The 27,067-nt window shown below is 34.2% G+C and overlaps 6 protein-coding genes across 14 annotated transcripts in view; 3 read left to right on the forward strand and 3 right to left on the reverse strand.

Moving 5' to 3' along the window:
- LOC128894995 (mucin-19-like) overlaps nucleotides 1–3,620 on the forward strand; it is a 5,791-nt gene extending 2,171 nt beyond the window's left edge. For both annotated transcript variants that reach the window (XM_054157159.1, XM_054157160.1), the window contains exon 7: nucleotides 1–3,620. This exon is cut by the window's left edge and continues 170 nt beyond it. In XM_054157159.1, the coding sequence (XP_054013134.1) occupies nucleotides 1–2,844 (2,844 nt within the window). In that variant the 3' untranslated portion in view covers nucleotides 2,845–3,620.
- LOC128894999 (coiled-coil domain-containing protein 102A) lies at nucleotides 2,859–6,423 on the reverse strand. 2 transcript variants are annotated; one of them, XR_008461656.1, is made up of 7 exons: nucleotides 6,072–6,423; nucleotides 5,110–5,846; nucleotides 4,807–5,032; nucleotides 4,525–4,734; nucleotides 4,194–4,438; nucleotides 4,008–4,134; nucleotides 2,859–3,938 (listed from the first exon to the last, which is right to left on the reverse strand). XR_008461656.1 is itself a non-coding variant. In XM_054157166.1 (7 exons), the coding sequence occupies exons 1-7, from the start codon at nucleotides 6,180–6,182 to the stop codon at nucleotides 3,916–3,918; spliced, it is 1,638 nt and encodes a 545-aa protein (XP_054013141.1). In that variant the 5' UTR covers nucleotides 6,183–6,423; the 3' UTR covers nucleotides 2,860–3,915. The 2 variants fall into 2 exon arrangements, 1 of the variants encoding a protein (XP_054013141.1); XM_054157166.1 differs by having other exon boundaries at nucleotides 2,860–3,938; nucleotides 4,008–4,093.
- A 101-nt stretch (nucleotides 6,424–6,524) lies between these two features.
- Nucleotides 6,525–9,300, forward strand: LOC128894998 (negative elongation factor B). Of its 2 annotated transcripts, none has more exons than XR_008461655.1 (7): nucleotides 6,525–7,564; nucleotides 7,634–7,801; nucleotides 7,884–8,009; nucleotides 8,086–8,355; nucleotides 8,433–8,717; nucleotides 8,880–8,995; nucleotides 9,061–9,082. XR_008461655.1 is itself a non-coding variant. In XM_054157165.1 (7 exons), the coding sequence occupies exons 1-7, from the start codon at nucleotides 6,956–6,958 to the stop codon at nucleotides 9,217–9,219; spliced, it is 1,818 nt and encodes a 605-aa protein (XP_054013140.1). In that variant the 5' UTR covers nucleotides 6,535–6,955; the 3' UTR covers nucleotides 9,220–9,300. The 2 variants fall into 2 exon arrangements, 1 of the variants encoding a protein (XP_054013140.1); XM_054157165.1 differs by having other exon boundaries at nucleotides 6,535–7,564; nucleotides 8,795–8,995; nucleotides 9,061–9,300.
- A 216-nt stretch (nucleotides 9,301–9,516) lies between these two features.
- Nucleotides 9,517–11,824, reverse strand: LOC128894996 (putative RNA polymerase II subunit B1 CTD phosphatase Rpap2). Of its 4 annotated transcripts, none has more exons than XM_054157161.1 (6): nucleotides 11,665–11,824; nucleotides 11,478–11,592; nucleotides 10,229–11,413; nucleotides 10,002–10,162; nucleotides 9,763–9,924; nucleotides 9,517–9,702 (listed from the first exon to the last, which is right to left on the reverse strand). In XM_054157161.1, exons 1-6 carry the CDS (start codon nucleotides 11,724–11,726, stop codon nucleotides 9,528–9,530), a joined length of 1,860 nt encoding a protein of 619 aa, XP_054013136.1. In that variant the 5' UTR covers nucleotides 11,727–11,824; the 3' UTR covers nucleotides 9,517–9,527. The 4 variants fall into 4 exon arrangements, with proteins under 4 accessions (XP_054013136.1, XP_054013137.1, XP_054013138.1 ...); XM_054157162.1 differs by having other exon boundaries at nucleotides 11,478–11,588; nucleotides 11,665–11,820; XM_054157163.1 differs by having other exon boundaries at nucleotides 11,478–11,609; nucleotides 11,682–11,817.
- A 536-nt stretch (nucleotides 11,825–12,360) lies between these two features.
- On the forward strand, nucleotides 12,361–22,440 carry LOC128894993 (CCR4-NOT transcription complex subunit 1). 3 transcript variants are annotated; one of them, XM_054157155.1, is made up of 19 exons: nucleotides 12,363–12,736; nucleotides 13,268–13,480; nucleotides 13,605–14,039; nucleotides 14,129–14,425; nucleotides 14,508–15,451; nucleotides 15,534–15,687; nucleotides 15,758–16,759; nucleotides 16,843–17,166; nucleotides 17,234–17,347; nucleotides 17,436–17,684; nucleotides 17,755–18,045; nucleotides 18,122–18,364; nucleotides 18,446–18,862; nucleotides 18,977–19,237; nucleotides 19,343–19,557; nucleotides 19,638–19,844; nucleotides 19,926–20,052; nucleotides 20,133–21,661; nucleotides 21,743–22,440. In XM_054157155.1, the coding sequence occupies exons 1-19, from the start codon at nucleotides 12,635–12,637 to the stop codon at nucleotides 21,819–21,821; spliced, it is 7,203 nt and encodes a 2,400-aa protein (XP_054013130.1). In that variant the 5' UTR covers nucleotides 12,363–12,634; the 3' UTR covers nucleotides 21,822–22,440. The 3 variants fall into 3 exon arrangements, with proteins under 3 accessions (XP_054013132.1, XP_054013130.1, XP_054013131.1); XM_054157156.1 differs by having other exon boundaries at nucleotides 19,926–20,046; XM_054157157.1 differs by lacking the exon at nucleotides 21,743–22,440 and having other exon boundaries at nucleotides 12,361–12,736; nucleotides 20,133–21,665.
- A 48-nt stretch (nucleotides 22,441–22,488) lies between these two features.
- Nucleotides 22,489–26,849, reverse strand: LOC128894994 (pyruvate dehydrogenase phosphatase regulatory subunit, mitochondrial). Its single transcript, XM_054157158.1, has 15 exons — nucleotides 26,508–26,849; nucleotides 26,132–26,401; nucleotides 25,812–26,024; nucleotides 25,567–25,730; nucleotides 25,346–25,509; nucleotides 25,084–25,267; nucleotides 24,810–25,015; nucleotides 24,372–24,687; nucleotides 24,107–24,264; nucleotides 23,882–24,030; nucleotides 23,600–23,807; nucleotides 23,438–23,527; nucleotides 23,180–23,359; nucleotides 22,906–23,106; nucleotides 22,489–22,773 (listed from the first exon to the last, which is right to left on the reverse strand). Exons 2-15 carry the CDS (start codon nucleotides 26,383–26,385, stop codon nucleotides 22,564–22,566), a joined length of 2,697 nt encoding a protein of 898 aa, XP_054013133.1. The 5' UTR covers nucleotides 26,386–26,401; nucleotides 26,508–26,849; the 3' UTR covers nucleotides 22,489–22,563.
- Between the last annotated feature and the right edge of the window lie 218 nt (nucleotides 26,850–27,067).

Raw genomic sequence — 27,067 nt, forward strand, 5'->3', positions numbered from 1 at the left:
GGTAGTGTGCCTGGTACTACAACTACTGGAGCTGGTACAGTTTATCCTGGTGGTGTATCTGGTATTCAACAACCAGGAGGTGGAGCAGTTTACCCTGGTGGTGTACCTGGTACTACAACAACTGGAGGTAGAGTAGTATATCCTGGTAATGTACCGGGCACTACAACAACGGGGGGTGGTACAGTTTTTCCCGGTAGTGTGCCTGGTATTCAAACTCCAGGAGGTGGAGTAATATATTCTGGTAGTGTACCTGGTACCACAACAACTGGAGGAGGTACAGTATATCCTGGTGGTGGGCCTGGCACGACAACAGTAGGAGGTGGTGGTTATCCTGGTAGTGGGCCTGGTATTCAAACACCAGGAGGTGGTACAGTTTATCCTAGTAGCGTGCCTGGTACTACAACAACAGGAGGTGGTACAGTTTATCCTGGTAGTGTGCCTGGTACTACAACAACAGGAGGTGGTCGAATTATAACGGACTCGAAAGCAACTGCAGATACTAAAATATACCCAGGACAAATTCCTGGCGGTTTGTATCCTGGTATGGTTGTAATTGGTTCTTCTCCCGATGGCAGTCCAGGTACTATCGTCTATCCTGGTGGTATTACACGACCAGGTGCTGTAATACAAGGAACTACTTCATATCCTGGAAGTATCGCAACGGGAACTCCAGGGCAACTTGTAACAGCTGGCCGCATAAATTATCCCGGAGGTATTCCTACAGGAGTAGGTGGTACAGGATTATACCCAAGTGGCACTTTCCCAGGAGCTAATGTACCAAACATTGCTGTACCGCCTGATGCTGGAATTGTATCTTATCCTGGAGTTACACAGCCTAAAGTTGACCAAGTCTTATATCCTCCAAGCGCGCAATCGCAATTACCATATCCCAATGTTGTACAAAAATATCCAGATGGTAGTGTGATTCAATATCCTGAAGTAGGAAAATATCCAGGCAGTCCTGGTACCGTTCCTTCTGGGTATCCATCGCAACAAGGACACTATCCTGGCACAGTAGCGTGGCCTACTGGTCAAGGTCAATCTACTCCAGGTATGACAGGAGGTATTAGTGGACAAGGAACTGGACAGTACCCAGGCGCAGGACAAACTAACGGGCAACAATATCCAGGGTTACAGTATCCAACTGGAACAAGACCCGCGGCAAACATCAGAGAACCTTCCCAGTATTATCAACAACCCGTCAGTGTTGCAACTACAGGTGACGATAACTCCGATTCTCAAGCATCTAGTTCTGTAAAACAAACTGATGCAGGCACACAAGCGAGTGCGTCGGCTCAAGGAACGCACGGCCAAGGTACAGCCCAATCTCAAGTAAGCGGTACGTACACTGGTTCTGGATCATTCTCAGCTCAGGCTGGTAGCAGTGACAATAACAAAAGTGCTCAAACGGAAGTTAGCGGTGGTAAAGGCGGTGCTATGAGTAATTCCCAAGGAACAGGTGGTTATGGAAAAAGTCAGGCACAAGTTCAATTGGACTCTGAGTCTGGGGCTACATCCACAGGTGCGCAAAGTAGTGGATGGAACCATGGGACTAACTCTCAGGTGCAAGCGAGCTCGAAGGGTGGAATGGCTGATGCCCAAGCAAATGGCGAAGGGAGTACCTCGAGTCAAGCGCAAATTGGTTTTCAACCTTATCTGAAAACAAACGAGAAACTTGAAAGACATTCGGAACCTTTTCGCGGAGGAGGAACAGCATCCGCTCAAAGTGGAACGAATAGAGGTCAATCTCAATCTCAACTGGAAGGATCCTTCCAATATGGAATTACTTATTCAGGCGCTGCTCAAGCAGGCTCAGGATCTGGTGCAGTAGCCTCTAGAAAACCATTCAATTTCAGCCGCACGGACACCGAGATATTTCATTCTTTCAAACCATATAACACTCCGCAAACTGGAAAAGATAATAGAAGCGATGTAACAAACGTATCCGTAGACGAGTACAATCAAGATAAATCTACGCCAGGTTTACATACAAGTTCAAGTTCTCGTAAGACAATTATTACTAATGTACCGACAGAAAATTCTCCAAACGTGGGTATCAGTCAAAATCAGTCCGCTGAAAAATCGCAAGTAGACGATACTATGTACGAATACGACGAAGAATACGATGGTGAGGATTACGATAGCACGCAGATGCAAACTTCGATGAATTCAAAACAATCGAAAGCTACTATCGTAGAATCAAATACTAACGATCATCAATCACAAACGATACAGTTTACAACTGGGAATCGGTATGATGTTCGCGTGAAACAGGATTCTAATACGCCGCAGACTAGCGATATGCTGCAACCAGGACAATCGTTACCAGGATACACAATTCCACCTGGATTCCGTGGCAGGGTAACATCCGTAGCTGGTGACGTAACTATTGCTCACGGCGACGGAAAGTCTCAATCTCAAACTGTTTCTTTAACTCCAGTAGAACCAAATATTACTCGTGAGAATAAATCACCCATCTCAGAAATCAGATCGCTTAAAACTAATCACGAGAGATTAGTCGAAGATCGTGCTTCATTCAAAGATAAACATAAAAAATATAACAATCCCAGAGTTCAAAGTTATCCAACGTCTATGGAATATTCCAAGCCTACTACTGATGTGCCAATAAAACAAAGTTATTATACAGTAACGAATAGCTTTGCTGGTAAAATGGACGATAGTAGAAATTCACCGAGAAAATATGAACATCGCTATTATACTAAAAGTTCTACCTGTGGATATTTTACATTCTCGTGTAACGTTGTATATGGTTCTAATGGTAGGACGAAAATCTGCAAACCTAAGATGCCAACACATCCCGATGGTACGCCTATGAAATGTTAACAGGATTTTATTAATTCTTAAGTCTCATATTGCTTAGGAAAACTTTCCTTTTCATTTGATTTTCATACATTGCTCCAATTTTTTTTTATTACAATTTAGACTATCCTTCTTTTTTATTTTTTTGCATTAATTACAAACACAAATATTTATGATCGTTCATACACTTTATGAATATACGTCATACTCCTATTGTCTCTTACATACATACATAGTATATATATCATTTTTATTGAGGTAATTTTACTGAATGTACATCATTATCGATTTAATAATGCTACATCAGCTACTAGTATTTATCCATAAATACTTTATCAATAAAACACATATTATACAAATAAAAAGTTCTGTTTTCTATTTTCCTTCAATTGTAAATTGCACCAAGTGATAAACATTTATGTTGAATGTTCTAGTAAAATTTTCTATAGACGAATGAAAATTGAAATACTAATTCTTCTACTTAAAATTAGTATAATAGTTACTACGTAACATAGATAGATACGCGCACAAATGTTTTACTTATTTTACATATAGATTTGTGACATCATGGGAATTGTAATTATAAATATCAGGTATCGTAGATGGTACAGATCATCACACATTTTCCAATTTCACCAGTCTTTAGGTAAGAGGCAAAATTTATAATTACATATATCATTTACGTATATATACAGTGTTTATATACATGCAATAAAAATATTTAAAAAATAATATATATTGGAATGTGAACTTTTCACAAATGCAGATATATAAAAAACATTTTCGAAGTAAAAGAAAGAGTACAAAAAGATAAGTATATACAGTAAAATAAAAAAAAAGTAATACAAATCTAGAAAAATATTCTAATAATTTTAAACAATAATACAATACTGAGATAGGCAGTGATTTTTCATAACTCAAGCTCACCTGTAAAATAAATTAATCTTGCCTACATCTTTAATAGCTATTCACAATTAAAAGTACTGCTAAACCGACAGGCGTATCCATACTGGAAAATTTAGGAAACTACTTTTCACATTCCAAACTCGCATATATCACTCAAATCAAATATGATATTATTGATATGAGTGTATACTAGGCTTCTTGATATTCATATCCTGAAACAATATTTACACAATATTATTTTAATATTGAAATCACCGCCTATATAAAATAATGAAATTTACCATCTGATAATTTGTCATCATTGTCTGTACGTAATTTTTCTTCGATATTTTCTCCTATCCCTACATCTATTGTGTAGGAACCAGTACTGATAACAAATTAATTGTCAGTAATTATTCTACAATTTAACTAGAAAAATGTAGACATGTAATATCATACAACTATTAATCAGGATTGTTATTATTTACCTATTTCGGAAGTGCTCTAATTGTACGTTAGCAGATTCTAATTGCTCTAAAAGATCTTCATTCGCCCGTTGCAATTTGCGAACACTATTAGCCGCGGCATCTACTTCATCCTGAGCTGCAGCTAATTCTTTCTTCAATTCTTCAACTCTTGATCTTACTCTCTTCACTTCTGCCTCGTATTGCTCTGATCTTCTCATTGCATGTGAGAGCTCTGTCGTTTTCTCTTCTAAAGATTTTTTTAATATCTGAAAATTTTTTAATTTATCGAATAAGTATAATATATTTTATATTACGTTTAATTGAAAATCACACGTTACTTCATAATACAAACCGTATTTCTAACCAAAAGTTCTTGTTGTAACTGTCTTGTATCACTGTCAGATGTGGAAACCGGACGCGATCGTCGAGATTCTATTCTTTCTTGTAGATCATGTAATTCATTACGAAGCTGTTTATTTTCTCGTTCCAATGAAATTTTATCTGTTTCCAAACGTTCTCGTTTCCCCCATTCTGCGGCATTTTCAGCTTGAAGCTTCTCCAACTATAATTGTGTAATTATCAAAAATAATAATCCTTTAAATACTTATCGTAAATATGTATTAATAAAACTTACTTCAGCTCTAAGTTCAGACAAACGGCGATTCATGCCTTCTCTGCTTGAAGCTTCGTCGATCAAATCAGCTTGCACATCGCTAAGCTCAATTTGAAACCGATCTTTTAATATAAGTAATTCCCTCATAGCTTGGGCTTTATTTTCTTCTAATTCATCGCATTGTTTTTTTAATTGTATTAATTCTGCTTTTAACTTCTCTATACCACGATGTAAAGAATTCTTCTCTCTAATAAAAAAAATTTTAATTATTTAAATAAGTAAAGATAGAAATGAAAATAAAAAGATGCCATTTCATATTCTTACTCTCTTTCTGTAAAAATAGTTTTTGTTGCTTCCTCCAATTTATGTTGAAGTATTAATATCTTTTGTGCAGCAGATTCATCATTACATAATTGTGACAAGGATTGATGCTTCTCTACATTATCTTCTATAGAACTAACATCTGTAACTAATCTTGCAATATCTTTATCCAATGAATTAATAGAATTCTCTTTATATAATTCTACAGCATGCTTTGGTACTGCCCCTTGTAACACATACTCTTCAATATCTCTGTCTGGTAAAATATTATGACTTCCTAGGCATACACTAGATTCCTCAAATGAACCTTTAGATGTGAGTAAATCCTTTTGAGAACTCACACTTTCGCTCTGTTCTACATTATTATAAAATTTTAAAAGTTCATCTATACCTAGTGTATTTCTTAATTGTGGATCTGATTCCAAGACAGTAAAAATTTGTTGGTCAAACTGTCCAGCATGCTTCAACAGTACCATATGTACTTTCTCCATTTCTTTTTTCAATTGTTCATTTTGTAATTCCAATTCCTGACACTCATGTTTATAACTGCTCGCATCCTTTACAGCAATCTCTAACTTTGCTCTAAGCATCTTTGCCTCTTCTCTTGCCACATTCCTCTCATTGCGTACTTTACTCCACTTTTCACGCCAATTAGCAGTACAATCTGACCACCACCTCATTGTTTTCTCCATTTGAGCTGCTCGTGCACGAGCTTCTTCCAGCTCTCTTTGTCGTAGAGCCTAAAAGTTGTTGTGCAATGAGCTCACAAAAGCTTTTGAATCAAACATTTAATGTTTTAATAAATAAGGATATGTCAAAGTACTGTTGCAATAAAATATTTTAAAAATAGCAATGTAACTCTAAAGTTTCAAATATTAAACCTTTAATTTGCAAATGTTCAAATAAAAACAAATAGTTAAAAATAAACCAATAAATGATAAAAATAAAAAGTAATAAACAATCACCTCTTTGGTTTCCCAGTCACTATCCACATAACGTGATGAGGATGGTACATTAACATCATGTTCTCTCATATAACGTCGAGAAGACGTTCCACTAGCTGTTGACTGTGCCATTGTAAATGGAAACGTAACCTACAATGCTGTTTTTATATATAAACTTCGTCGTTTACTTCTTATTCTTTGTTGAATTGTAAGATCACTTCATGAATTTATAGATAATTTGATTTCGATATCTTATTTACACTTTTATTTGTATCATATTCAAAATAATTCCAATTTAAATACAGTTTTTATATTATTTTAATCTTCATACATCACATATTCATCTGGTGCTGCATTCGTATTATCTATCTATCTATCTATCTATATATATATATATATATATATATATATATATATATATATATATATATACATACATAGATACATAATGTACACGTATATAGTGCCCTATACAGTAAGTATTCTGTAGAGAGAGGAGGAAAACGTGTATACGCAATTGCACACAACCATACACTATTCATGTTCTTGCACTTATTTACTTTTGCTTTTTACTTGTAGCAGTAAGTATATAAACTGTGAGTGTCAACTTAGGCATTAAAGGAAGAATGTTATTGTGCAAACTATTTAGTTACTAGTAAACAAATAAATACATACGTTCGTACAATATTAGAATATTTAGCAAATATCAGTCATTTCAAACACTATAAAGTTATGTGCAACTGTCTACAGTGATAAAAAGTGATTAAAAATTTTCAATTGAAAGCAATTGTAATTGAAAATGAAGATCATTTACATTATAAAATAAATCACAATTTTTGTATAGTCTACACAGTGTTGTAAATATATACTTCATGAAAAGCAGCATTGTATAAACAAAAATAATAATGAATACTGTAAAAAATAACTGTGAAACTGGAAATGGTTTGGAGGATCTTGGTATACCTGGACAAGTTTTCTTAAGAGATGCTCTAACAAGTTGCACAGATCCATTGAAAGCAATTGAAGAATTTCAGTTAGAAAATGGCATTTTGCTGCCATCCTTGCGACCTATGTTACCTTTACTTGATCTTCATGGAGTCAGAAGATTGGACTTTCATGCATCTGTCCTCGAAGAATTACGAGAAAAACTTGTGAAGCGAATTACTGAGATTGGAACAGAAAGAGCTGACAAAGGTTCAGCAGGAGATAGAAGACTGAAGGAGTTACTGTCCAAAAGTTTTCCAGCTGTAAGAGTTTCAGCATTAAGACCTGTTGTTATGTGCATTTTAAGAAACACACCACACATAGAAGATAAATATTTACGTGTACTTGTTCGAGAAAAAGAATTGTATAATGATGCAGACACTGAAGTTAAACGACAAATTTGGAAAGATAATCAAAGTTTATTTGGAGATGAAGTTTCTCCTTTATTTAGTAGATACATTATTGAAAAAGAGCAAATACTGTTTGATCATAGGAATTTAAACAGTCTGTTCTTCACTCCTTCTCCCAAGGTATATTCCAACTAACTTGCTAAAGGAGAAATTGCAATCTTTGTTATATTTTATAATTTTGATTCCCAGGTGAGAAGACAAGGTGAAGTAGTACAAAAACTAGCTCATATGATTGGACATAGTGTAAAATTGTATGATATGGTATTACAATTTTTAAGAACCCTATTTTTACGTACAAAAAATATACATTATTGTACATTAAGAGCTGAATTACTAATGGCCTTACATGATTTAGAGGTCTGTTTATATCATATTAAATTATATTACATAACATCACATAAAATTGAATAGATTAATTAAATAAATATTTAATGTTTAGGTACAAGACATTATTTCTGTTGATCCATGTCATAAATTTACATGGTGCCTTGATGCATGCATTAGAGAAAAAAATGTTGATATCAAAAGGTCCCGTGAGTTACAAGGTTTTTTGGATAGTATTAAGGTATAATAAAGCTTACACTTTATAATATCAATTCTTGTCATAATAGAAAGGTGAAATGATCTATAGTTTTATGCAGAGAGGACAAGAACAGGTATTAGGGGACTTGAGCATGACGTTATGCGACCCGTATGCGGTAAACTTTCTTGCTAGCAGTGCAATAAAAATAGCACTCCATTTAATAAATGGTGAATCATTGCCTAGAGAAAATGCAGTTCTTGTACTGCTATTAAGAATGCTTGCATTAGGCTTGTCTGCCTGGCAAATGATTGATTCACAAGATTTCAAGGAGCCAAAATTGGATAGTCAAGTTGTTACAAAGTTTCTACCAGCACTTATGTCTTTGATGGTAAATTAATATATAGACTGCAATAAACTACTTTAAACATGTACAATAAAGTCAGCAATCAATCATTTATTTTTCAGGTAGATGATCAAATAAGACAACTAAATTGTAAACTGCCGCCTGATGAAAGAGAAAGTGCAATTGCTATCATTGAGCATTCTGGTCCACCTCCTGATGCTTGTCAAGCATATGCACAACTCTCAGGAGTTGCAGCTGTTTTATCTATGTATTATGCATTGCATGTAGGCGGAGGTAGTGGAGTAGGAAGAGGAAGAGGCGATGCTAGAGGATTAATGAGAGTATTGGCGACTTTACCGAATTGTCAAGCGCAACGTGCATTCGAAGATCCTTTTTTACATACTTTGGTAAAGCAATATAATTTCAAACTTGGATAAATCTATAAATATAATTACAGTATAAAATAAAATTTTATTTTTTATAGGTATCTTTGTTAATATTAAATATGGCCGATGAATTTTCTAACGAATCATTCTGTACAGTGATATTTGATGAATTCTTCTTGGCAGGCTTAGGCAGAGACAATGTTACACGTCATTTATTAAAACTTCTTTGGTATATTCATTCAAAATTACCACCAACCCGTCTACATACATTAATGAAAGCACTTCAACCAACTAGTCAGGTACACTTATTTAAAAGAAGACAAAAAAATAGCGTATGTACTGTTTTTAATATTTATCATTTCAGCATAACGAAGCTGTACATAACCTCTATGAAGCTTTACGTGATAAAATTGGGAATCGATCTACAGAAGATCAGTTAGGGACAGCAGTACAAATGGATACATTAGGACTTGATTGTCCACCTTCTCCTCTTACCGGTGTACCTACACCATCTTCGCTGTAAAAACTAGAGAATACAGGTTTTTGCTATTTAGTATTGTGAAAAAAATGAACCTTATTTTATAGTAAATTTACTTGCAGGCGATTGTATTTTCTATTTCTATGTATCTCATCTTACTTGAATTTTATATTTTCATACGAATGCAAAATATTACATACAAATATGTATTTTTTATTTTTTTTTTATTTTCATTAGTAAATACAAAAACATTTATTCTCAAAATGATTATAATAATGTAATGTCAATTGAAAACTCCTAATATAAACAATACGCTTTAAAAGGATAGAAATAATGTATATAATTTAAATACATTAGAAATTATTAGTATTATCTGTATCAACTACTTTTGTATTACTAGTCAGTTCCGCGACTATTCTATCCAAATAATTTGAATCCAATTTATATGACATTAAAATCATGGAAATATACATTGACGCCTGTCTACCGGATAATAACACTTTTAATTGTGGATCTATCATGCTCAACCTGAAAAATACGGTAAAACATTAACAATATTTAATATTATAATATACTTACGATACTCACATTTTAATAATGACGAGACCAACGAGAGTCCATTCAGCAGTTTTAAAAATAATATTGGTAGCCGACAATGAAAAAGTGTTAACTAATGCTTTAATTAAAGCATTACTGTAAGTATGTTGTGATAACCCACTACCGGTTAAAGCTCGTATTAAATCGGGTAATCTGTAATAAAAATAATTGTCAAGATTCACAGAAACATAAATTTAAGATAAGCATATATATGTAAAAAGTGACACTACATCCTATGAAGTTTATCCAAAAATATTCTACGCCTAAGCGCTTTAGGTGCGTGCCCATCTGTTAGAGGTACCACTGGAACAAACTCATCGTTCTGCTCTGTGTCTTCTGTAGCCTTTTTTGGAGTTTCTATAACCATATCACCTTTGTAGAATGCTCGCACCTAAAAATTATATTTAACACATTAGTAATCATTAAATACAGTTAAAGTTCTACTGATGATATTTACTTTTAATTCGATTTTCTTTCCTTCTTCTTGGAGAGCAGACAAATGTGGTAAAGGTTTTAAAGTACTTTTAGTTAAATCTACACGATCGTCTTTTTCATCATCTAATTGTAATTTATTTAGCTTCTTACACAAGTGCAAGTATCTGTCATGCTGTATTACATTATCTATTAACTGCTGTTTAATGCCTTCCTCTCCTGATAATAGACAAAGAGTATCTTCAGTAATCCATTCCTTTAAATTACATTCAATATGCATTGCAAGATTATAAAATTCACACGATTGTTTTACTTTAACACAATGTTTTTGTTTATCTTTCTTATATTTATTCATTTTTATGTCTGCTATAAGATGGCTACTATCAATGTTAGTGTTTTGTTTAAGAACAGTTGTATTACATTTCGTTTGTAATACTTTAGATAGTTTACTTTGTTCTTCATTATTAATCTTATTCAAATCTCTGTCTTCATTTAAGGAAATAGTATCATTATTTAGTACTGTAACATCTGAAGGTACTAAATGATCCAGCAGTATAACATTTTCTGAAGTACCAATTTCTTTGTTAGTATCATCATTTACATATTGTTTGGAATTAATAGCTGTATCCTGTAAATTAATGGATTCGCTTTTCATATACTCTGGATCTTTATCAAAACTTGATGAAGATAGTTTTTCCGTGACTTTTGCTGTTTCAATGTTAACATTTATTTCCTTGGTTTCATTGATTGTTTGAGAACTTTTTACCATGTGGCAATCATCATATGTATAAAATTTATCCAAAGGTTCTTCTTTTAAATCTTTACATATTTCATTTAGTTCTTCAGCTTTTTCATTGCTATTAGAATTTAATGTTATATTTACATCCCAGACATGAATTTCATCTCCAGGTACACTTTTTATCAACTCATCTGGCAAAAGTTTAAATTCTGGTATTTCTTCTTTATCTCTCAGCCAAAGTGGACTTGTTAACATTTGTTCTAAAAGGTAATTCGATGCTCCATAACATCGTGAACTACAAAAATTTTTACGTCTAGTTACATCATAAACTTTATTCTCCTTTGTTGAAATACGGTACTTTTGATTGACCACAGATGTTAATGCATTAGGACATAATACATAGCCACATAATTTAATTATGGACCTTTCTTCAATTACATCTTCCATATGACTTTTATTAATATACCTTAGCTATGAAAATATATAATAATGTAAAACATTACATTAATTCCTAGCATTATTTCACATTACTTACATTATACAAAAGCCACTCAGGATGAATATCAGGTTCTAAAAGCTGTTCAACAATGATCAAAGCTTTACCATCGCACTGTTTCTTTTTAATTATTGCTAACTGCATTTGTGCCTTGCTTGAACAAAATCATAACTGCACAAAAAGTACATAATACATAACATTAAATTTCGAATGAAACAAAGTTTACCTCATTTTTTTCTTGACCTTCTTCCTTTCTAATGCTTCCTGTTTTAGCGTGGATGTTGCCATTTCAAAATAATTATTAAAAACGAAAATTTGCAACTTCAAACAATCTGTCTTCGAGTGGATCAGTATGGTGACTATGGTGTCATGTCGTAGTAGGGAAAAATTTGCAAAACGTCTACACTAGAAAATGAACAAAATTTCCTATATTATAAAACTCTAACATTTCAGAATAGAGACTTTTATTTTATTGAAGTATTACGAAGTAATTTCAATATGTAAATTATTCTGAGCATATGTTTGTATTTATATTATGGAATAAAGTAAATCCACTGTCCACTCTCTGTTTTATACATCAAATATGATTAAATTAATGATGTAATGAGAATTTACTCTAGTAAATTTTATTATTCTCAAGATCCAAATAACGATAGCGATAACGTTGGCTAGACTGTGTCTAGAATTAATGAGAATGCAATAAATGCAATTTTATTCTTTATTATATATGGATTCTATTATTACTCAATAATGTATGTATATTATTCGTTAATATATACAAGAAAGAAATACATTGCTATTGCGTTGTATTTAATAATACGAAGGACAAAAGTTTCATAGAAATGCTTTAGTATGAACATGTAACGCACTCTGGCGATGATTTAAGGAAATCCTCAACCGGCTGTCTTGTAGAAGTAGAGGTCTACCGAAGTAGATGAAAAAAGAGACCAGTAGAGTGTGACTGATTGTATGGTGTGATCTTGGAGTGGTGTTACGTTTTCAGTATTATCTTGTTGTGCTCGCCATGACGTTGGTTTGAAATTGTATTTCAAAATATTAATCCCGATGTTGGTCGTAGGACTGTGCCAATGTAGTTTTCATGCTTTTAACGAGGAGAGAATCCGGGGAGGCAATTCGTGGATACCGAAGAAAGCTTCAAACACGTTTGAAGCTTTCGAGGTCGTATTCATGGAACTATGAACCTGGACTCGTTGTCTTTTACTTTGTCACAAATCAGTTATTTGGTTGCGAATTTAAATAAGAAAAATTTTCGGGACAGCTGCCAAGAAATATCAGTTGTAAGTAGACAAAAAACCTGTTGTTCTACTACATCTCTTGTGCCCACCCCTTCCACTTTCTGTCCATCACACGCCGTCCTCGAAACAGTGCAATATGCTTCGCGAACATTATTACCGATTTTATATCACTCCATTCACTAAAAGAAGCTTTTCTGTACTCAAATTAAACGTAGATTTACGCAGGATTGTTTACACTCATTTAATAATTATTAGTAATTGCGTATTCACGCGGCATAAAATACACCTTGAACTTAGCCTCTTTCCGTGACTGGTCTGTGTTCTAACGTATCATTTCGAACGATGAAACTCTTTTAGGTCTTTCAACGCTTCTTTTTTAATTTATAATGATAATAATAAGTTATTTGATTATTAAATAAATTTTCAAATACTCATTTGCTTACATCCTTCCTTTTATCCCACTACTATTATTGACAATCTAATTATATTTGTCTGTTTTTCTATATCTCTTTTTATGTAGATATTGAATATGTAATAGTTCAGTCTATTTTAAAACGCATTGTTTTATTATAGCTGGTGCAGTGGAAGGGTCTGGAGGCAGACAGACACTTGCTGCGCTCTTTGCTCTCGTGCATCGACTTTTCAACTGGCGAGCCACCAGAATTAAGCACGAAAGATTATTTTCAAGTACAGCTTCTGAAGCAAGAGTGTATTAATCTTCTTAGCAAACCTTCTTTCATTTCTAATCTGTGCTTTGCTATAGATCATCCATTTCAACATCAGAAGGTTTTTTATTTTACTTTTTATATAGGTTAAGATTACTGCAACTAGCATCGATATACCGTATATTCTTCTATATAACACTTTGTAAATTAAAAGACTCCAATTTTAATTAATTTCGCATTTTCAGACTTTGAATCCATCGCCAAAGTTTTTTTTACGTTTGAAAAAGGTACTTGGTTTAACTCTGGTACAAGAAGTTGCATTTGCTATTGGATTGCTGCATTCTGAAAATACTGAAATTCGTACATTAGCTCTAGAGCACGTACAAAAGCAATTACCTGAATTGATAAAAAATTATATTAATTCTGAAACGAGCAATAACCATCACGAGGAAGGTTTGCACGATTCATTGCCTGAAGTTCTTCATCTTATATTATCACAGGCTTTTCATTCAGCCAATCAATTTGGCCTTCCATCGGAAGCAAAAGAAAAATTTCTCAAGAATTTAAGGCGCGATTTTCCCCGTGAACTGGTACCAGTGGTGCTAGCACCACTCCTGTATCCAGACAACGGGGAAACTCCGCAAGCCAAAATTGAATTAAACATGGCTGTTAATCAAATGGTAAAATAATTTAATGTTTGTCATTGTGTAGTTATTTTGTTGAACTATTAATTTTAAACTTTTGATTAAATGTAATATATACTTTTCAGGATGGGAATTCTCTAGTAGAATTGATTATGGAATTAGGGTATGGATTTACTAGCAGCGTCGAAGAATGCCGATCAGCGTTAGCAGGACTAGGCGCTCGAGAAATATCTCCAGCATGCGCTGCAAGAGTTTTAGCACATATGGCACGTAGCTATAATAATCTTGACGATGCTGGAGGTTTACAATCGTTTTGGAGTAATTCGGGAGCTGCACAAGATGCGAACAAAGAAAAGTCTGCTGATAATGCTGCTCCCTCTACATGGAATGTTGAAATCTTTATTCAAGCTTTAAAAGAAATTGTATGTAGTTGATATTTGATTATGGTATTGATAATTTATCATATATTGTACTAATTAAATATTATGCTTATTAACCTTATAGCAATCTACACTGTCTTGGAATGATGTGATAATTAAGTTGGACCATGCAGAATTTGTTGTTAAAGATAGACAGGGATTGAATTTACTTATTACTGGTTTGAGGCTAGGATTGCAACATCAAGGATATCCACCAGATATGTTTCCTGTAGAACTTTTTTATCGTCATTGGGACAATGTAGAAGGACAATTCTCCTTAGTACAACAAATTCTAAAGTGTCCAGATATATTTTGCTTTGCTGATTATCCGTATCACTCGGTGACTGTGGACGTGTTAAAAGCAGCGCCAGAAAGCGACAGCAAGGAAGCTCAAACGTGGAGATCCTTAAATGTAGTTGAATTGCTTCTGCACATGGCAGAGAGGGGACTGTATGGACCAATTCAAGAAATATTCAAATGGCCCATTCAACACTGCCCTGATGTTCTTGTATTAGCATTATTACAAATTAATGCTCCTATTACTATATTGAGACAAGAATTACTTAGCACATTGATGCCTATCTTTCTTGGAAATCATCCAAACTCTGCTGTCATTCTACATCATGCATGGCATGGAAATACTGTTAAAATAAAATCTATTATTATGCATGCTATGGCAGAATGGTATATACGCGGAGATCATGACCAAACAAGATTGTCTCGCATTCTCGACGTTGCTCAAGATCTTAAAGCTTTGACTCATTTGCTCACTGCTCAATCGTATCCATTCGTTATTGACTTAGCTTGTTTGGCTTCGAGGAGAGAGTATTTAAAATTAGAAAAATGGTTAACGGATAAAATCAGAGAACAAGGAGAAGTCTTTGTTACCGCTTCTGTAAAATTTTTACAAAGACGTTGTCCTCAAGTGATGGGACCTGGAATAAAAGAAGATCTTACAGTTCCAAAAGCAAGTCAATTACCACAAGAAACATTAACAACTATGCTTGCCTGCTTGCAAGTGTGCGCTGGGTATGTCTCTTTTTATTCAAATTCAAAACAGGTTAATCATTTAAGACCACCTTTCTATTTTTCAAAATTTTTTTTTTTAAAGGAGTGTTTCCCAAGAATGTTCAGAGGCAATAATGACAATGGTACAAAACTGCAGTTTAATGTTGAGTAAAACTACAATGAGTAGACCTCCGCCACCAGGAGTCTTAAGACATCGAGGATTGGAACCTTTTAATCAAGCTACATTAGGCGGACAGGTATAACTATATAGAAATAATTTTTATATATTTTTAATTGCATAGAAAAACACTTTATTTAATTTTATAGCTATTTTCTTCTAAGCAAGTGGATCCGCTTGGAAATTTAAGTTCGAGCCTTGCATCTATGGGTCTCGGATCCAGTCTTGGACCGCCAAGCAGTTCTGCGTTCAATTTACCTGGTGGTCTCGGGCCTTTGGTATCGGCGCCTGGGTCTCCTTCGCGCCTAATGGGACCTTCTCCAAGTCCTTTTCCAATGTTGCCATTATCTTCTCAGTTGCACTCAGGGCCAGTTGGAACACAAGGGCCATCCGTTCTTCCTGGCAGCACAACGATCGGAGGATTAGGTCGTCTTGGACCACCAACAGGCATTGAAAAAGCAAGAATACCTGAAACGTCGAATTTATTTCCTGATATGGCGCAAAATGTTTCGAAAGAAATTGAAGATGAAGCGAATAGCTATTTTCAGCGCATATACAATCATCCACCACATCCTACTTTATCAATCGACGAAGTTCTCGATATGTTAAAAAAATTTCAAGATTCTGGTAGTAAAAGAGAAAGAGAAGTATTTAATTGCATGTTACGGAATTTATTTGAGGAATATCGTTTCTTCCCTCAATATCCCGATAAAGAATTGCAAATTACGGCACAATTATTTGGTGGAATCATTGAAAGAGGATTGGTTAATAGTTATATGACGCTTGGATTGGCTCTAAGATTTGTTTTGGATGCTCTTCGGAAACCAGAAGGCAGCAAGATGTATTACTTTGGCATAACAGCTCTGGATCGTTTCAAGAGTCGTTTAAAAGACTACCAAACATATTGTGAGCACGTCAGGGCAATTCAGCATTTCAGTGAGTTCCCACCACATTTAATTGAGTATATAGAATATGGATTACAGGGGCAGGAGCCTCCCACAAGACCTCAAGGTCCAGTACTCCCAAAAACTTTAGCAGCTATGTTAGCACCTGTTACAACACCATATAAGACTATCACAACAACTACTATAACGACAAGTACTACTCAAGCAAAGTCGTCCACAACACCTACCACATCTCTCTCGGCTAGAGTAAATAATATTTGAATTTTATTTAAACTATTAATACATAATGTGATTTCTTCCATGGTGCTTATTATTTTTTTCAATTTTAGCCTTCGATTGCTAATGCAACAAATATTGATACATTATTAGTAGCAACAGATAAAGAAGAAAAAATCACATCGCCACCAGAGGCTTTACAAGACAAGACAGCGTTCATTTTTAACAATCTTAGCCAACTCAATTTACAACAAAAATGTGATGAAATTCGGGAACTTGTTACGGAAGAATATTGGCCTTGGATGGCTCAGTATTTAGTAATGAAACGTGCAAGCATTGAACTTAACTTTCATGCTTTGTATTCGAACTTTTTAGACTGTCTAAAGTTACCTGAAGTAAATAAAATGGTTACTAGGGAGACATTTAGAAACATAAAGGTATTTGACAAATTTTATTGTCTATGCAATTATTTTTATAGCATTTACGAAATTCTTTATTTTTTAGGTTTTGTTACGGAGCGATAAGGGAATAGCAAATTTTTCTGATCGATCGCTTCTGAAAAACTTAGGTCACTGGTTAGGAATGTTAACTCTTGGCAGGAATAAACCCATCCTACAGGTATAACTTATGCTATTAGTAATTCGTTTATATATAAATTTATATAATTAATATGGAAAATAAAAGTTAATGTTTCTTGTTGTAACAGATTGATATAGATCTAAAAAGTTTACTTGTTGAAGCATATCATAAGGGTCAACAAGAACTCCTTTATGTAGTTCCCTTTGTTGCTAAAGTACTTGAAAGTTGTGCAAAGAGTCGTGTTTTTCGCCCACCTAATCCGTGGACGATGGCAATTATGAATGTACTAGCAGAACTTCACCAGGAACCTGATTTAAAACTAAATCTAAAATTTGAAATTGAAGTGCTTTGCAAAAATCTAACGATTGATGTTGGTGTAAGTACATTAACAACAAACTTTGTTTTGCGTTATATTACCATTAATATTATTTTTATTGCAAACACAGGAATTGAAGCCAGCACTTTATTTGAAAGACCCAGAAAAATTACGAAACTTAGAATATCAATTATCACATCCTAACAAAAAGTCTGAAGCAAAGAACAATCAACAACAAACACAAGGTCCTATCGAAGAATTAGTTGGTCCTACTACAACAGGAACAATTGTTCCACAAACAGCTCCCGCAAACACAACACCATCTTTACCTACTGGTCCACCAGAACCGCGTTTTAACTATATGGATATATCTGTAACAGGCATTGCTAACATTTCTCAGCATATCACCCTTAATAATCAGGTATTAACTGATTCTCAAACAATTTAATTTTTAAATAATATTATTTCCTTTTTAATTAATCAATACGCATTTTTAGCTGCCATTGTTCCAAACTCACCCACATTTAAAGCAATTTGTTCGCCCGGCTGTTGAAAGGGCAATTCAAGAATGGATTCATCCTGTTGTTGATCGTTCAATTAAAATAGCTTTAACTACTAGCGAACAAATCGTAAGGAAAGACTTTGCATTAGATCCAGAGGAAGTTCGAATGAGAACAGCTGCAAGACACATGGTTCGTAACTTAACTGCTGGAATGGCTATGATCACTTGCCGAGATCAGGTAAGTTTTTGTAAATCTGTGTAAAAGCAACAGCACAATAATTTCTATACAATGATATCGTAATCCTATAAATTTGTTTAGGTTTTGGCGTCAATTAGTACAAATTTAAAACAAGCCTTTCTCGCCGCATTGATGGGGACGACTCCACAGCAAAAAGAACTCGTGGAACAAGCAGCTAACGTAATTGCTGCTGACAACATGGAGCTTGCCTGTGCATTTGTACAAAAAACGGCTATTGAAAAAGCTATTCCAGAAATGGATAAACGTTTGCAAAATGAGATTGAATTGCGAAAAATTGCACGTCAGGAAGGGAGAAGATACTGTGATCCTTTAGCTAAATATCAAGCAGAGAGAATGCCTGAGCAAATTAGATTAAAAGTAGGCGGTGTAACGCCCCAACAAATGGCTGTTTATGAAGAATTTGCAAGAAATATTCCAGGATTCTTGCCACTTTCCGAGCGCGATACTCAAGCTCTATTAATGCCAAAACCTGTCACAGTAAGTGTTTTATACCGTACATTTCTAATTCTTATACAGTAAAAATATTCCAAACCTTACTTTATTTTTTTTTTCTTTAATTATTATTATATTTGGAACAATTTTATTTTGGAGGAACCTGCTGTGACTGCATTTGCTGCTAATCCGGCAGTTGCGGTAGCGACTGCACAACAGGTTGCATATGCAGCAGCAGTGAGTAACGATGAGGTAGGAGCTATGTTAGAAAAGCTTGCAGCTGAAGTTGAAGTACTACTTGCTGCAATGGGTCCAGCTGCACCTCCTCCACAACACGCTGCTCTTCATAGCCTGTTGGAATCTATTATCCTTACACGAAGATCAAGAGATACAGGCGCTGCTATGACACTACTTAAGAAAGTAAGTTATTTAGATTACAAAAGAAGTGTCAAAATTATAGAGGAAGTCAAACATACAAATATCTCAGGATAATACAATCACGTGAGTTCATTTCTTAAATTTCAGGCCGTGGAAGGGCTATTAGATGGTCCTACAATTTCCGGTGTGATAGATTCTGAAATTATATTGCGATACAGAGAACTTCATTTACGTATTCTGAAGTGTCTTCAAGATCCACGTGCTTATGGTATGCAATGGACAAATAAACACGTTACGCGCTGTTTAACGGAGTGCAGAGAAGAATTTCGATACAATTTTGAGGCTGTCGATTATCTTATAAGGTATATTATTATGAATAGTATATTTTCAAATTACGAAATTTGTTAGAATTTTTAAATATACACAAATGGTTTATTTACAGATCTCATTTAATTAGTCTTCCGCAATATGACTTAGCTTTGGTTCAAGCTATAGATTCTGGAAATGCCATGGCAACAGCATTCGCTATGCAGCTGGTACAGCTTTACTTAATTGACGAAAGACAAACTACACACGTTACCGAATCCGATTTGTTCCACACAATTGAGATATTGGCTAGGATGGCTCATCACAGAGCACCACCTGAAGGGTTATTATCAATACCAATATATTACTATCAATTGATGTAATTCATTTACAATCGAATGACGTAGATTTTGTGTACTTTCAGGATTTTACTGTTTAGATTAACAAGTTTGATAGAATCGTTACGCGCTTATCACGATCCAGGTGTATTAGCGGACAGAGCACCCGCTGGACCTACGGCGCATATTCATTCTGGAATTCTGCAGGTGAGAGTAAGTAAATTCCGCCGTTTCTGAGGTTTTGAAAAATTGCCCACGTACGTATAATTTATGTTACGTATCTTTCCTTATAGGCGCGTGATTTCGATGACCCACCCGGATTGATGGAGAAAACGGAGTATTTATTGCGCGAATGGGTTTCAATGTATCACAATCCTACGCATTCGCGTGATCCTACGAAAGCTTTCGGAATGTTCGTCCACCAAATGAATATTCATGGAATTCTAAAAACCGATGATCTCATAACAAGATTTTTTAAATTAAGTACTCAGATGTGCGTTGATCTGTGTTACCGTGCTTTAGCTGAAACAAATGCAGCCCCATCTGTTGTTCGTGCAAAATGTTTCCATTCATTGGATGCTTTCGTTCGTTTGGTCGCGCTCTTGGTGAAACATTCTGGCGACAGTACAAATACTCATACAAAGATCAATTTGCTAAATAAGGTGTTGGGAATCGTCGCTGGCGTATTATTGCAAGATCATGAGATACGCGGAACAGATTTCCAACAGCTTCCCTATCACAGAATTTTCATTATGCTCTTCTTAGAGCTTTGTGCTCCTGAGCCTGTACTAGAAGCAGTAAATTATCAAGTATTAACTGCTTTCTGCCACACTCTGCACATACTTAGACCAGCCAAAGCGTCAGGATTCTGTTACGCTTGGCTAGAACTAGTTTCGCATAGAGTTTTCATTGGACGTATGCTCGCTATTACGCCGCAACAAAAATGTTGGGGAATGTACGCGCAGCTTTTAATCGACTTATTCAAATATCTCGCACCTTATCTTCGAAATGCCGAACTTGCTAAGCCTGTTACTTTATTGTACAAAGGAACTCTTAGAGTATTACTGGTATTATTACACGATTTTCCTGAATTCCTTTGCGATTATCATTACGGATTTTGTGATGTAATTCCACCCAATTGTATACAGATGAGGAATCTTATTTTAAGCGCATTTCCAAGAAATATGCGTTTACCAGATCCATTTACGCCAAATTTGAAGGTTGACATGCTACAAGAAATAGCACATGCTCCGCGAGTATTGACCAATTTTGCGTCTATGATACAACCACTCAGTTTCAAAAAGGAACTTGACTCGTATCTAAAAGCTCGCGCCCCAGTCACTTTTCTTTCTGAACTGCGCAGTAATTTACAAGTATCTCAAGAAGCTGGTGTTCGTTACAACATTCAATTAATGAATGCTCTCGTACTTTACGTTGGTACACAAGCCATAGCTTTCATTCGTAGCAAAGGACACACGCCGAATATGTCTACTATCGCACATTCTGCACATATGGATATATTCCAAAACTTGGCAGTCGATCTTGACACGGAAGGACGTTATTTGTTCCTAAACGCGATTGCAAATCAACTTCGATATCCCAATAGTCATACACATTATTTCAGTTGCACACTTTTGTACTTGTTTGCTGAAGCTAACACTGAAGCGATACAGGAACAAATTACAAGAGTTCTTCTTGAAAGGCTCATTGTAAACAGACCTCATCCATGGGGTCTCCTCATCACTTTCATTGAACTGATTAAGAATCCAACATACAAATTCTGGACGCACGAATTTGTTCACTGCGCACCAGAAATTGAAAAGTAAGTCAACATAATTTTTAAGATAATTTGATTATATCATTTCTTACTGTATGTTCAATCTCTTATTTTACATTGTTTCAGATTATTCGAGTCAGTAGCTCGATCGTGTATGGTTCAAAAACAAGTACAGCCCACTCCGGAACCGGAAATCCCAGAGTGATAGGACGTTTTATTTTTCATTGTCGATTTGTGTACAGTAAAACGAAGGAACGTAAATAATAAGAGTCGCGTGTAAAAAGTTGTTAATGTACGAATAGATGTACTATACTTTGGGCTTAACTTTTGGTGGATAGATATTAAAATAATCGTATAATAAGTGTATCGATTGAGTTAGAATAAGTGAGACTACTATTATGTTAATATTTTAATAAAAATATTGTTGCATCGATCGAAAAGCAACGAACATTCAACCTCACAAAACGTGTCTTTCGAACAATGTACTTGAAACAGTGTGTTACCATGACATTGTAATACTATAGCACAAATGTCAGTATAATGCGTATCATTATGAAGGAGAGCAAGTCAAGATAACAAGGGTATTCAAGAAATAATAGTGAGTTTTTGTAGATTAAAACGAGTATAAATGTACTATGAGTAAGTGATATATGGAGTCAGTACCAAAATCAATATGTTGTGCTACCTAAGTCATTTAGAGAGTACATGCAGAATGTATGGTGCATTTGGAAACTGTAATATAGTACATAATTACTAGTATACATTGATGTAATTTTTTAAGAATTGTAGCTATGAAAGAAGATAAAGCTGATTAATTAAAATATGGTTTAAGTGATCCTTTGTTTTAAGCGTTAAGTGGTAACTTATAATCGTCACTTATTAAATAGTTTATTAAATTTTTTTTATATACATTATTTGTACATCATTCAGAATCTGTATTATCGAAGTTATACAACTTGATGATCACGTGTTGCATGATAAGAGTCTCTTTCCATATCAGGAAATTTGGTTGGCAAATTTGGACTATGTAGGTGACATTTTGCAGGAAACTTTATTCCTGCCACGTCAACTTCGTAATCTCCTGATAATACATATTCATTCGTCACTTCTTGTGGTCGCCCTTGCGAATCAAAATTTTGTACAAATCCAAGGCAAACCTATATTATGATTTATTCATTACTTTTTACGTGGTATACTTTTTTTAAATTTCTGAGAAATTCTTGTCAGTATGATTTGGTTACAATATAATTAAAAGTATTAATGCTTAATTAGGAACGCTGTATTAGTACCTGTTTTTTAAATGTGAACCCATAGCCTGTAGTAGTTGTCATTCCACAGTATATTCCGTTCCTGAAGATAGGTTCACTGCCCCAACACCATGTATCCAATTCAGGATCATGATCGTTCAATAATAATTGCACATACTTCCGCTTCACACCTTCCTCGCGTTGTTTCAATAGAGCATTCTTTCCAATAAAATTCACTTCTTTCTATTAAACATAGAAATTGTATAATATTATGTAAATTTAATATGTACATTTTGTATATTTGAAGAACACCCACATCAAGTTTTACTCTCCACGTTCTTCCACACTCTAAAGGCGTGGTAAATGTATCTAAATCTTGACCCCAAAATGCGTAAAACTTTTCCACTCGCAACGCTCGTGTTGCATAGTAACCAGCATGCTTTATTCCATATTTAGCTCCAGCTTCTACCAATCTTGTATAAACATGTAATGCGAACTGCGAATACATATTATACAAATTATAGATATAATCAAAATTTCAAAACAATTATACAAGAATGTCCAGAATACTTACTTCATTTGGAATATATAAAACGTAGCCAAGTTCTCCAGTATGAGTAAGATTCATTGTACGTATTCCATTTGCAAGACCAACGTCTAATTCCTTTTAAAAGAGTGAATATATAACAAGGATTAAATATAAAATCACATACACAATAACGCCAATAGTTAATACCTTAAACGTAAAAAAAGGAAAGTTTTTGGGATGCAGATCAGTATCTGTTAATTCAGATAACAAGTGTCTAGTAGCTGGGCCCATAATGCAAATTGCAGTATATGCGGAAGTTACATCGGATACTGCAACCGAGCCATCAGCAGGTAAATGACGATTAATCCAATGCTTACAGCGAGTTTGCTGTATAGTAGGAGCGATCATCATATAACTTAAACATTATAGAATAATTATACGATTATATCTAACATTCAATTATTTAAAAACTATATTTTTGTAACTTACTGATTCGGAGCGATGCGTGCTAAACTGCAATCATTTTCGTAGCCTCCACGTTCGTTTTGCATACCTGTGTGAATAATACTTCCCACTGGAACATCTACATCATTTGAACACAAGTATTGTAATAGATCTACTACTTCCAAACCATTTGACTAGAAAATTATATAAATTATATAATTATTGACTGTGTTAATAAATTTAAGTAGTACCTATAATGATATACCTTACCCATAAATCAATCTTAGTGAAAGAAGAATAATCGCTAAGCCCAATTCTTTCACGGCATGCAGCATATTCTTCCGAGACTGGTTCAAACCATGGTGGTTTACTAAATGAATTTGTATATGCTATCTTATAGCTTTGGAATCCATCAATCGTTTCCAAATCTGTGTAGCAAAGCAATCTGTATAATAAAATCCAGTACCAAAGAAGTATTTAATTCGTGAATTATACGTTTTTTTTTTATTTTTAAATTTAAATGTAGTAGACCTACCACTATCTTCGTTTAACTGGAACCAGGTTGGCCGTTCATATCCCATTACCTGGCCAAAAATAGCTCCTGCTTCTCTAAGTCTTGGATAAATTGGAGACATTCTTAGATTTCTACCTGTTTTAAATTCGTGGTGTGGATATTGCAATGCATAATGTGTGCCGGGAACTTCTTTTACTCGATCGCGTAAAAACTTGCGGTTGTTGTGAAGACCCAAGAAACGCGATACGTCTAATTCATACATATCTACAGATGTTGAACCATTTACTATTAATTCTGCAGTAGCTCGACCAACTCCGCCAGCTGCCGATATACCCACCTATAAGAATGATTTCTATCTTTAAAAATAAACGAATTATCCAGTACTTGTTTTAAATTTCTTACCCTATGTATTTTAAATATATTTTACCATTAAACGATCACTAACTTAATACTATTTACCGTTTTCATGCCAGCAGCAATGTAATAATTACGTATTTCTGGGGCTTCGCCAACAATCCATTTACAATCTGGAGAAAATGCTTCTGGACCATTACACAACCTTTCCAAAATTGCATTTCCTAAATTCGGGATTCTATGTAGCATTTGTTCAAGTAAAATGTGGAAGTGATCCCAATCTTCGGGTAAAAATCTTTCATCTGTGCTTTCTGAAATACAATTTAGTTTAGATTCATATTTATAATAAATTATCTGTATATAAAAATGTATATCCAACCAGGGATTACTCCATCTTCAAATGCAGGCTTTGCAATAGGTTCAAAGCCACCAGCCAAAAGCCTACCATTATTTTCTCGAAAATAAATATAACCGTCCAAATCTCTCACAACAGGTGTCATAGGATCTAATCCAGCAATATCTTTAGTGTGTAAATAATAGTGCTCTACAGGATGAAGAGGTACCTAAAAAAACAGATTTGATTACAGAAAAAAAGATTTTTTATATATTTAATAGTAATAATAATAATAGAGGAAACCAACCTTTACATATGGTTCACTTAATTTACCTACATTACGTGCCCAAAATCCGGCGCAATTAACAAAATGCTCACATTCTATGGTGCCACGCATTGTTTCCACAGCTTCAATTCTACCATTTTGAGTAACAACTTTAGTAACTTTGCAGTTCTCAAACACTTTAACACCTGGAAGGATTGTATACTAAATACATTTACATCATTCATTTTCATAACAAGCTGTACCTTTCTTTTTTGCTTCTCCTATTAATGTTAAGCAAATTTGATAAGGATCTCCTACACCATCACCAGGAATCCATAATCCACCAATTAAATCATCCACCCGTAATAGTGGACATATTTCCTGTACTTGCTTCGGTGTAACCAAATGGCATTCAATATTACGCGATCTAAAAATGAAAATAGCCCAATTTTATATAGTTTTTTGATAGATGTACTCATTTATAACTTTTATTATAATTAATACTCACATAGACTGTGCTTTCATTCGTCGAAACACAGTCATACGATCTCTTGTACGTGCTAAAGATAGACTACCACACTGTTTCCAGCCTGTTGGTAAACCTTTCTCTTCCAATTCTTTATACAGTGCTATACTATCCTGTGCAAGTTTAACTTGCGACAAACTTGGCTTAAATGCTCCAACTAATCCTGAAGTATGCCATGTCGTACCACCACCCATCCTTAATGTAAATAAAATAATTAAATAAGTAAATGTGTAGAGTATTCACAGTAACATGGAAAAAACTAAATATTTAAGAACTATATATAGATTTAAAGGAACACCTACCTGCCACTCTCTATGATAACTGTTTGAGGACCTAGTCCCATGAGTGAAAGATGATAAGCGACAGCACCACCCATAACTCCACCTCCACATATAACAACTTTTGCATCTTTAGGAAGCGGATCATCAACATCTTCATTTGTTACTAATGTAGATTTTGTACTACTGTGTTTTACTCTTTGTCGATTATAAAAAACGAAGTTGCTCCATTTTGTTATATATCTTGTACAAACGAACGACTTCGAATTATGCCACATTGTAATAAATATAAATCTGGAATTTGTAATTAATTTGTATACAGAAGTACCTTGAATATTAATTTGTTTATAAATAACTACATTTTTGTGGAGGTTAAATGATTACAAAATGTGAAACATACTTGTGTATATATACGATCACTGTAAATTTTATTTCATATTTATTGCGAAATATAATTGACTTCGTTCGATTAAAAATTAATATTCAGAATTCAAACTATAAACTTATAACTTGGAATCTTATGTGATCTCATACTCATTTTTTTCTGAGTAAAGTAAACCTCAATATAACCAATCATTCGAAGTTAAAATTATTCCCAAATTTAATTAAATATAATATTAATTGTTACTATTTACATTAACAATGCCGGTTAAAAAATATTGAGAAACTGAACACTTATTCTGTAACAGTTGAAGACTATAAAGGTTACATAGAACTTCAGTCTATTTTCTAATGGTTAAGATTGTAATCTTATTAGTTTAAAGATTATTGTAAAATATTTTTGCAGGAAAATATATTTTAAATCGAAATAATAAATTATGAATTATTTAAATATAGAATTTCATTAGCAACGCGTCTGTCATATTTCGATCGAAAAAAATATTAAATTGCATTTTTCATCATTATCATTTTGAAAGTGTGAGGTATGAATGATGTACAATAAGGAAATGATAATTTACA

This window comes from Hylaeus anthracinus, unplaced genomic scaffold, assembly GCF_026225885.1.
Source record: "Hylaeus anthracinus isolate JK02 unplaced genomic scaffold, UHH_iyHylAnth1.0_haploid 4, whole genome shotgun sequence".
Lineage (NCBI taxonomy): Eukaryota > Metazoa > Arthropoda > Insecta > Hymenoptera > Colletidae > Hylaeus > Hylaeus anthracinus.

Excerpts from the sequence above, each read along its gene's own strand:
- LOC128894999 (XM_054157166.1), bottom strand. The coding sequence starts at position 6,182 with ATGGCACAGTCAACAGCTAGTGGAACGTCTTCTCGACGTTATATGAGA. Across the intron at positions 5,033-5,109 it reads ACTATTTTTACAGAAAGAGA|AGAGAAGAATTCTTTACATC; the intron begins GTAAGAATATGA and ends TTTTTTTATTAG. Across the intron at positions 4,735-4,806 it reads TGTCTGAACTTAGAGCTGAA|TTGGAGAAGCTTCAAGCTGA; the intron begins GTAAGTTTTATT and ends ACACAATTATAG.
- LOC128894998 (XM_054157165.1), top strand. The coding sequence starts at position 6,956 with ATGAATACTGTAAAAAATAACTGTGAAACTGGAAATGGTTTGGAGGAT. Across the intron at positions 7,802-7,883 it reads TGGCCTTACATGATTTAGAG|GTACAAGACATTATTTCTGT; the intron begins GTCTGTTTATAT and ends TTTAATGTTTAG. Across the intron at positions 8,010-8,085 it reads GTTTTTTGGATAGTATTAAG|AGAGGACAAGAACAGGTATT; the intron begins GTATAATAAAGC and ends AGTTTTATGCAG.
- LOC128894996 (XM_054157161.1), bottom strand. The coding sequence starts at position 11,726 with ATGGCAACATCCACGCTAAAACAGGAAGCATTAGAAAGGAAGAAGGTC. Across the intron at positions 10,163-10,228 it reads GAAAGAAAATCGAATTAAAA|GTGCGAGCATTCTACAAAGG; the intron begins GTAAATATCATC and ends TATAATTTTTAG. Across the intron at positions 9,925-10,001 it reads TTGGATAAACTTCATAGGAT|ATTACCCGATTTAATACGAG; the intron begins GTAGTGTCACTT and ends TTTTTATTACAG.
- LOC128894993 (XM_054157155.1), top strand. The coding sequence starts at position 12,635 with ATGAACCTGGACTCGTTGTCTTTTACTTTGTCACAAATCAGTTATTTG. Across the intron at positions 18,046-18,121 it reads ATATCACCCTTAATAATCAG|CTGCCATTGTTCCAAACTCA; the intron begins GTATTAACTGAT and ends ACGCATTTTTAG. Across the intron at positions 19,558-19,637 it reads GCTGTCGATTATCTTATAAG|ATCTCATTTAATTAGTCTTC; the intron begins GTATATTATTAT and ends GTTTATTTACAG.
- LOC128894994 (XM_054157158.1), bottom strand. The coding sequence starts at position 26,385 with ATGTGGCATAATTCGAAGTCGTTCGTTTGTACAAGATATATAACAAAA. Across the intron at positions 25,731-25,811 it reads CGAATGAAAGCACAGTCTAT|ATCGCGTAATATTGAATGCC; the intron begins GTGAGTATTAAT and ends TTTCATTTTTAG. Across the intron at positions 24,031-24,106 it reads TCACTAAGATTGATTTATGG|TCAAATGGTTTGGAAGTAGT; the intron begins GTAAGGTATATC and ends ATAATTTTCTAG.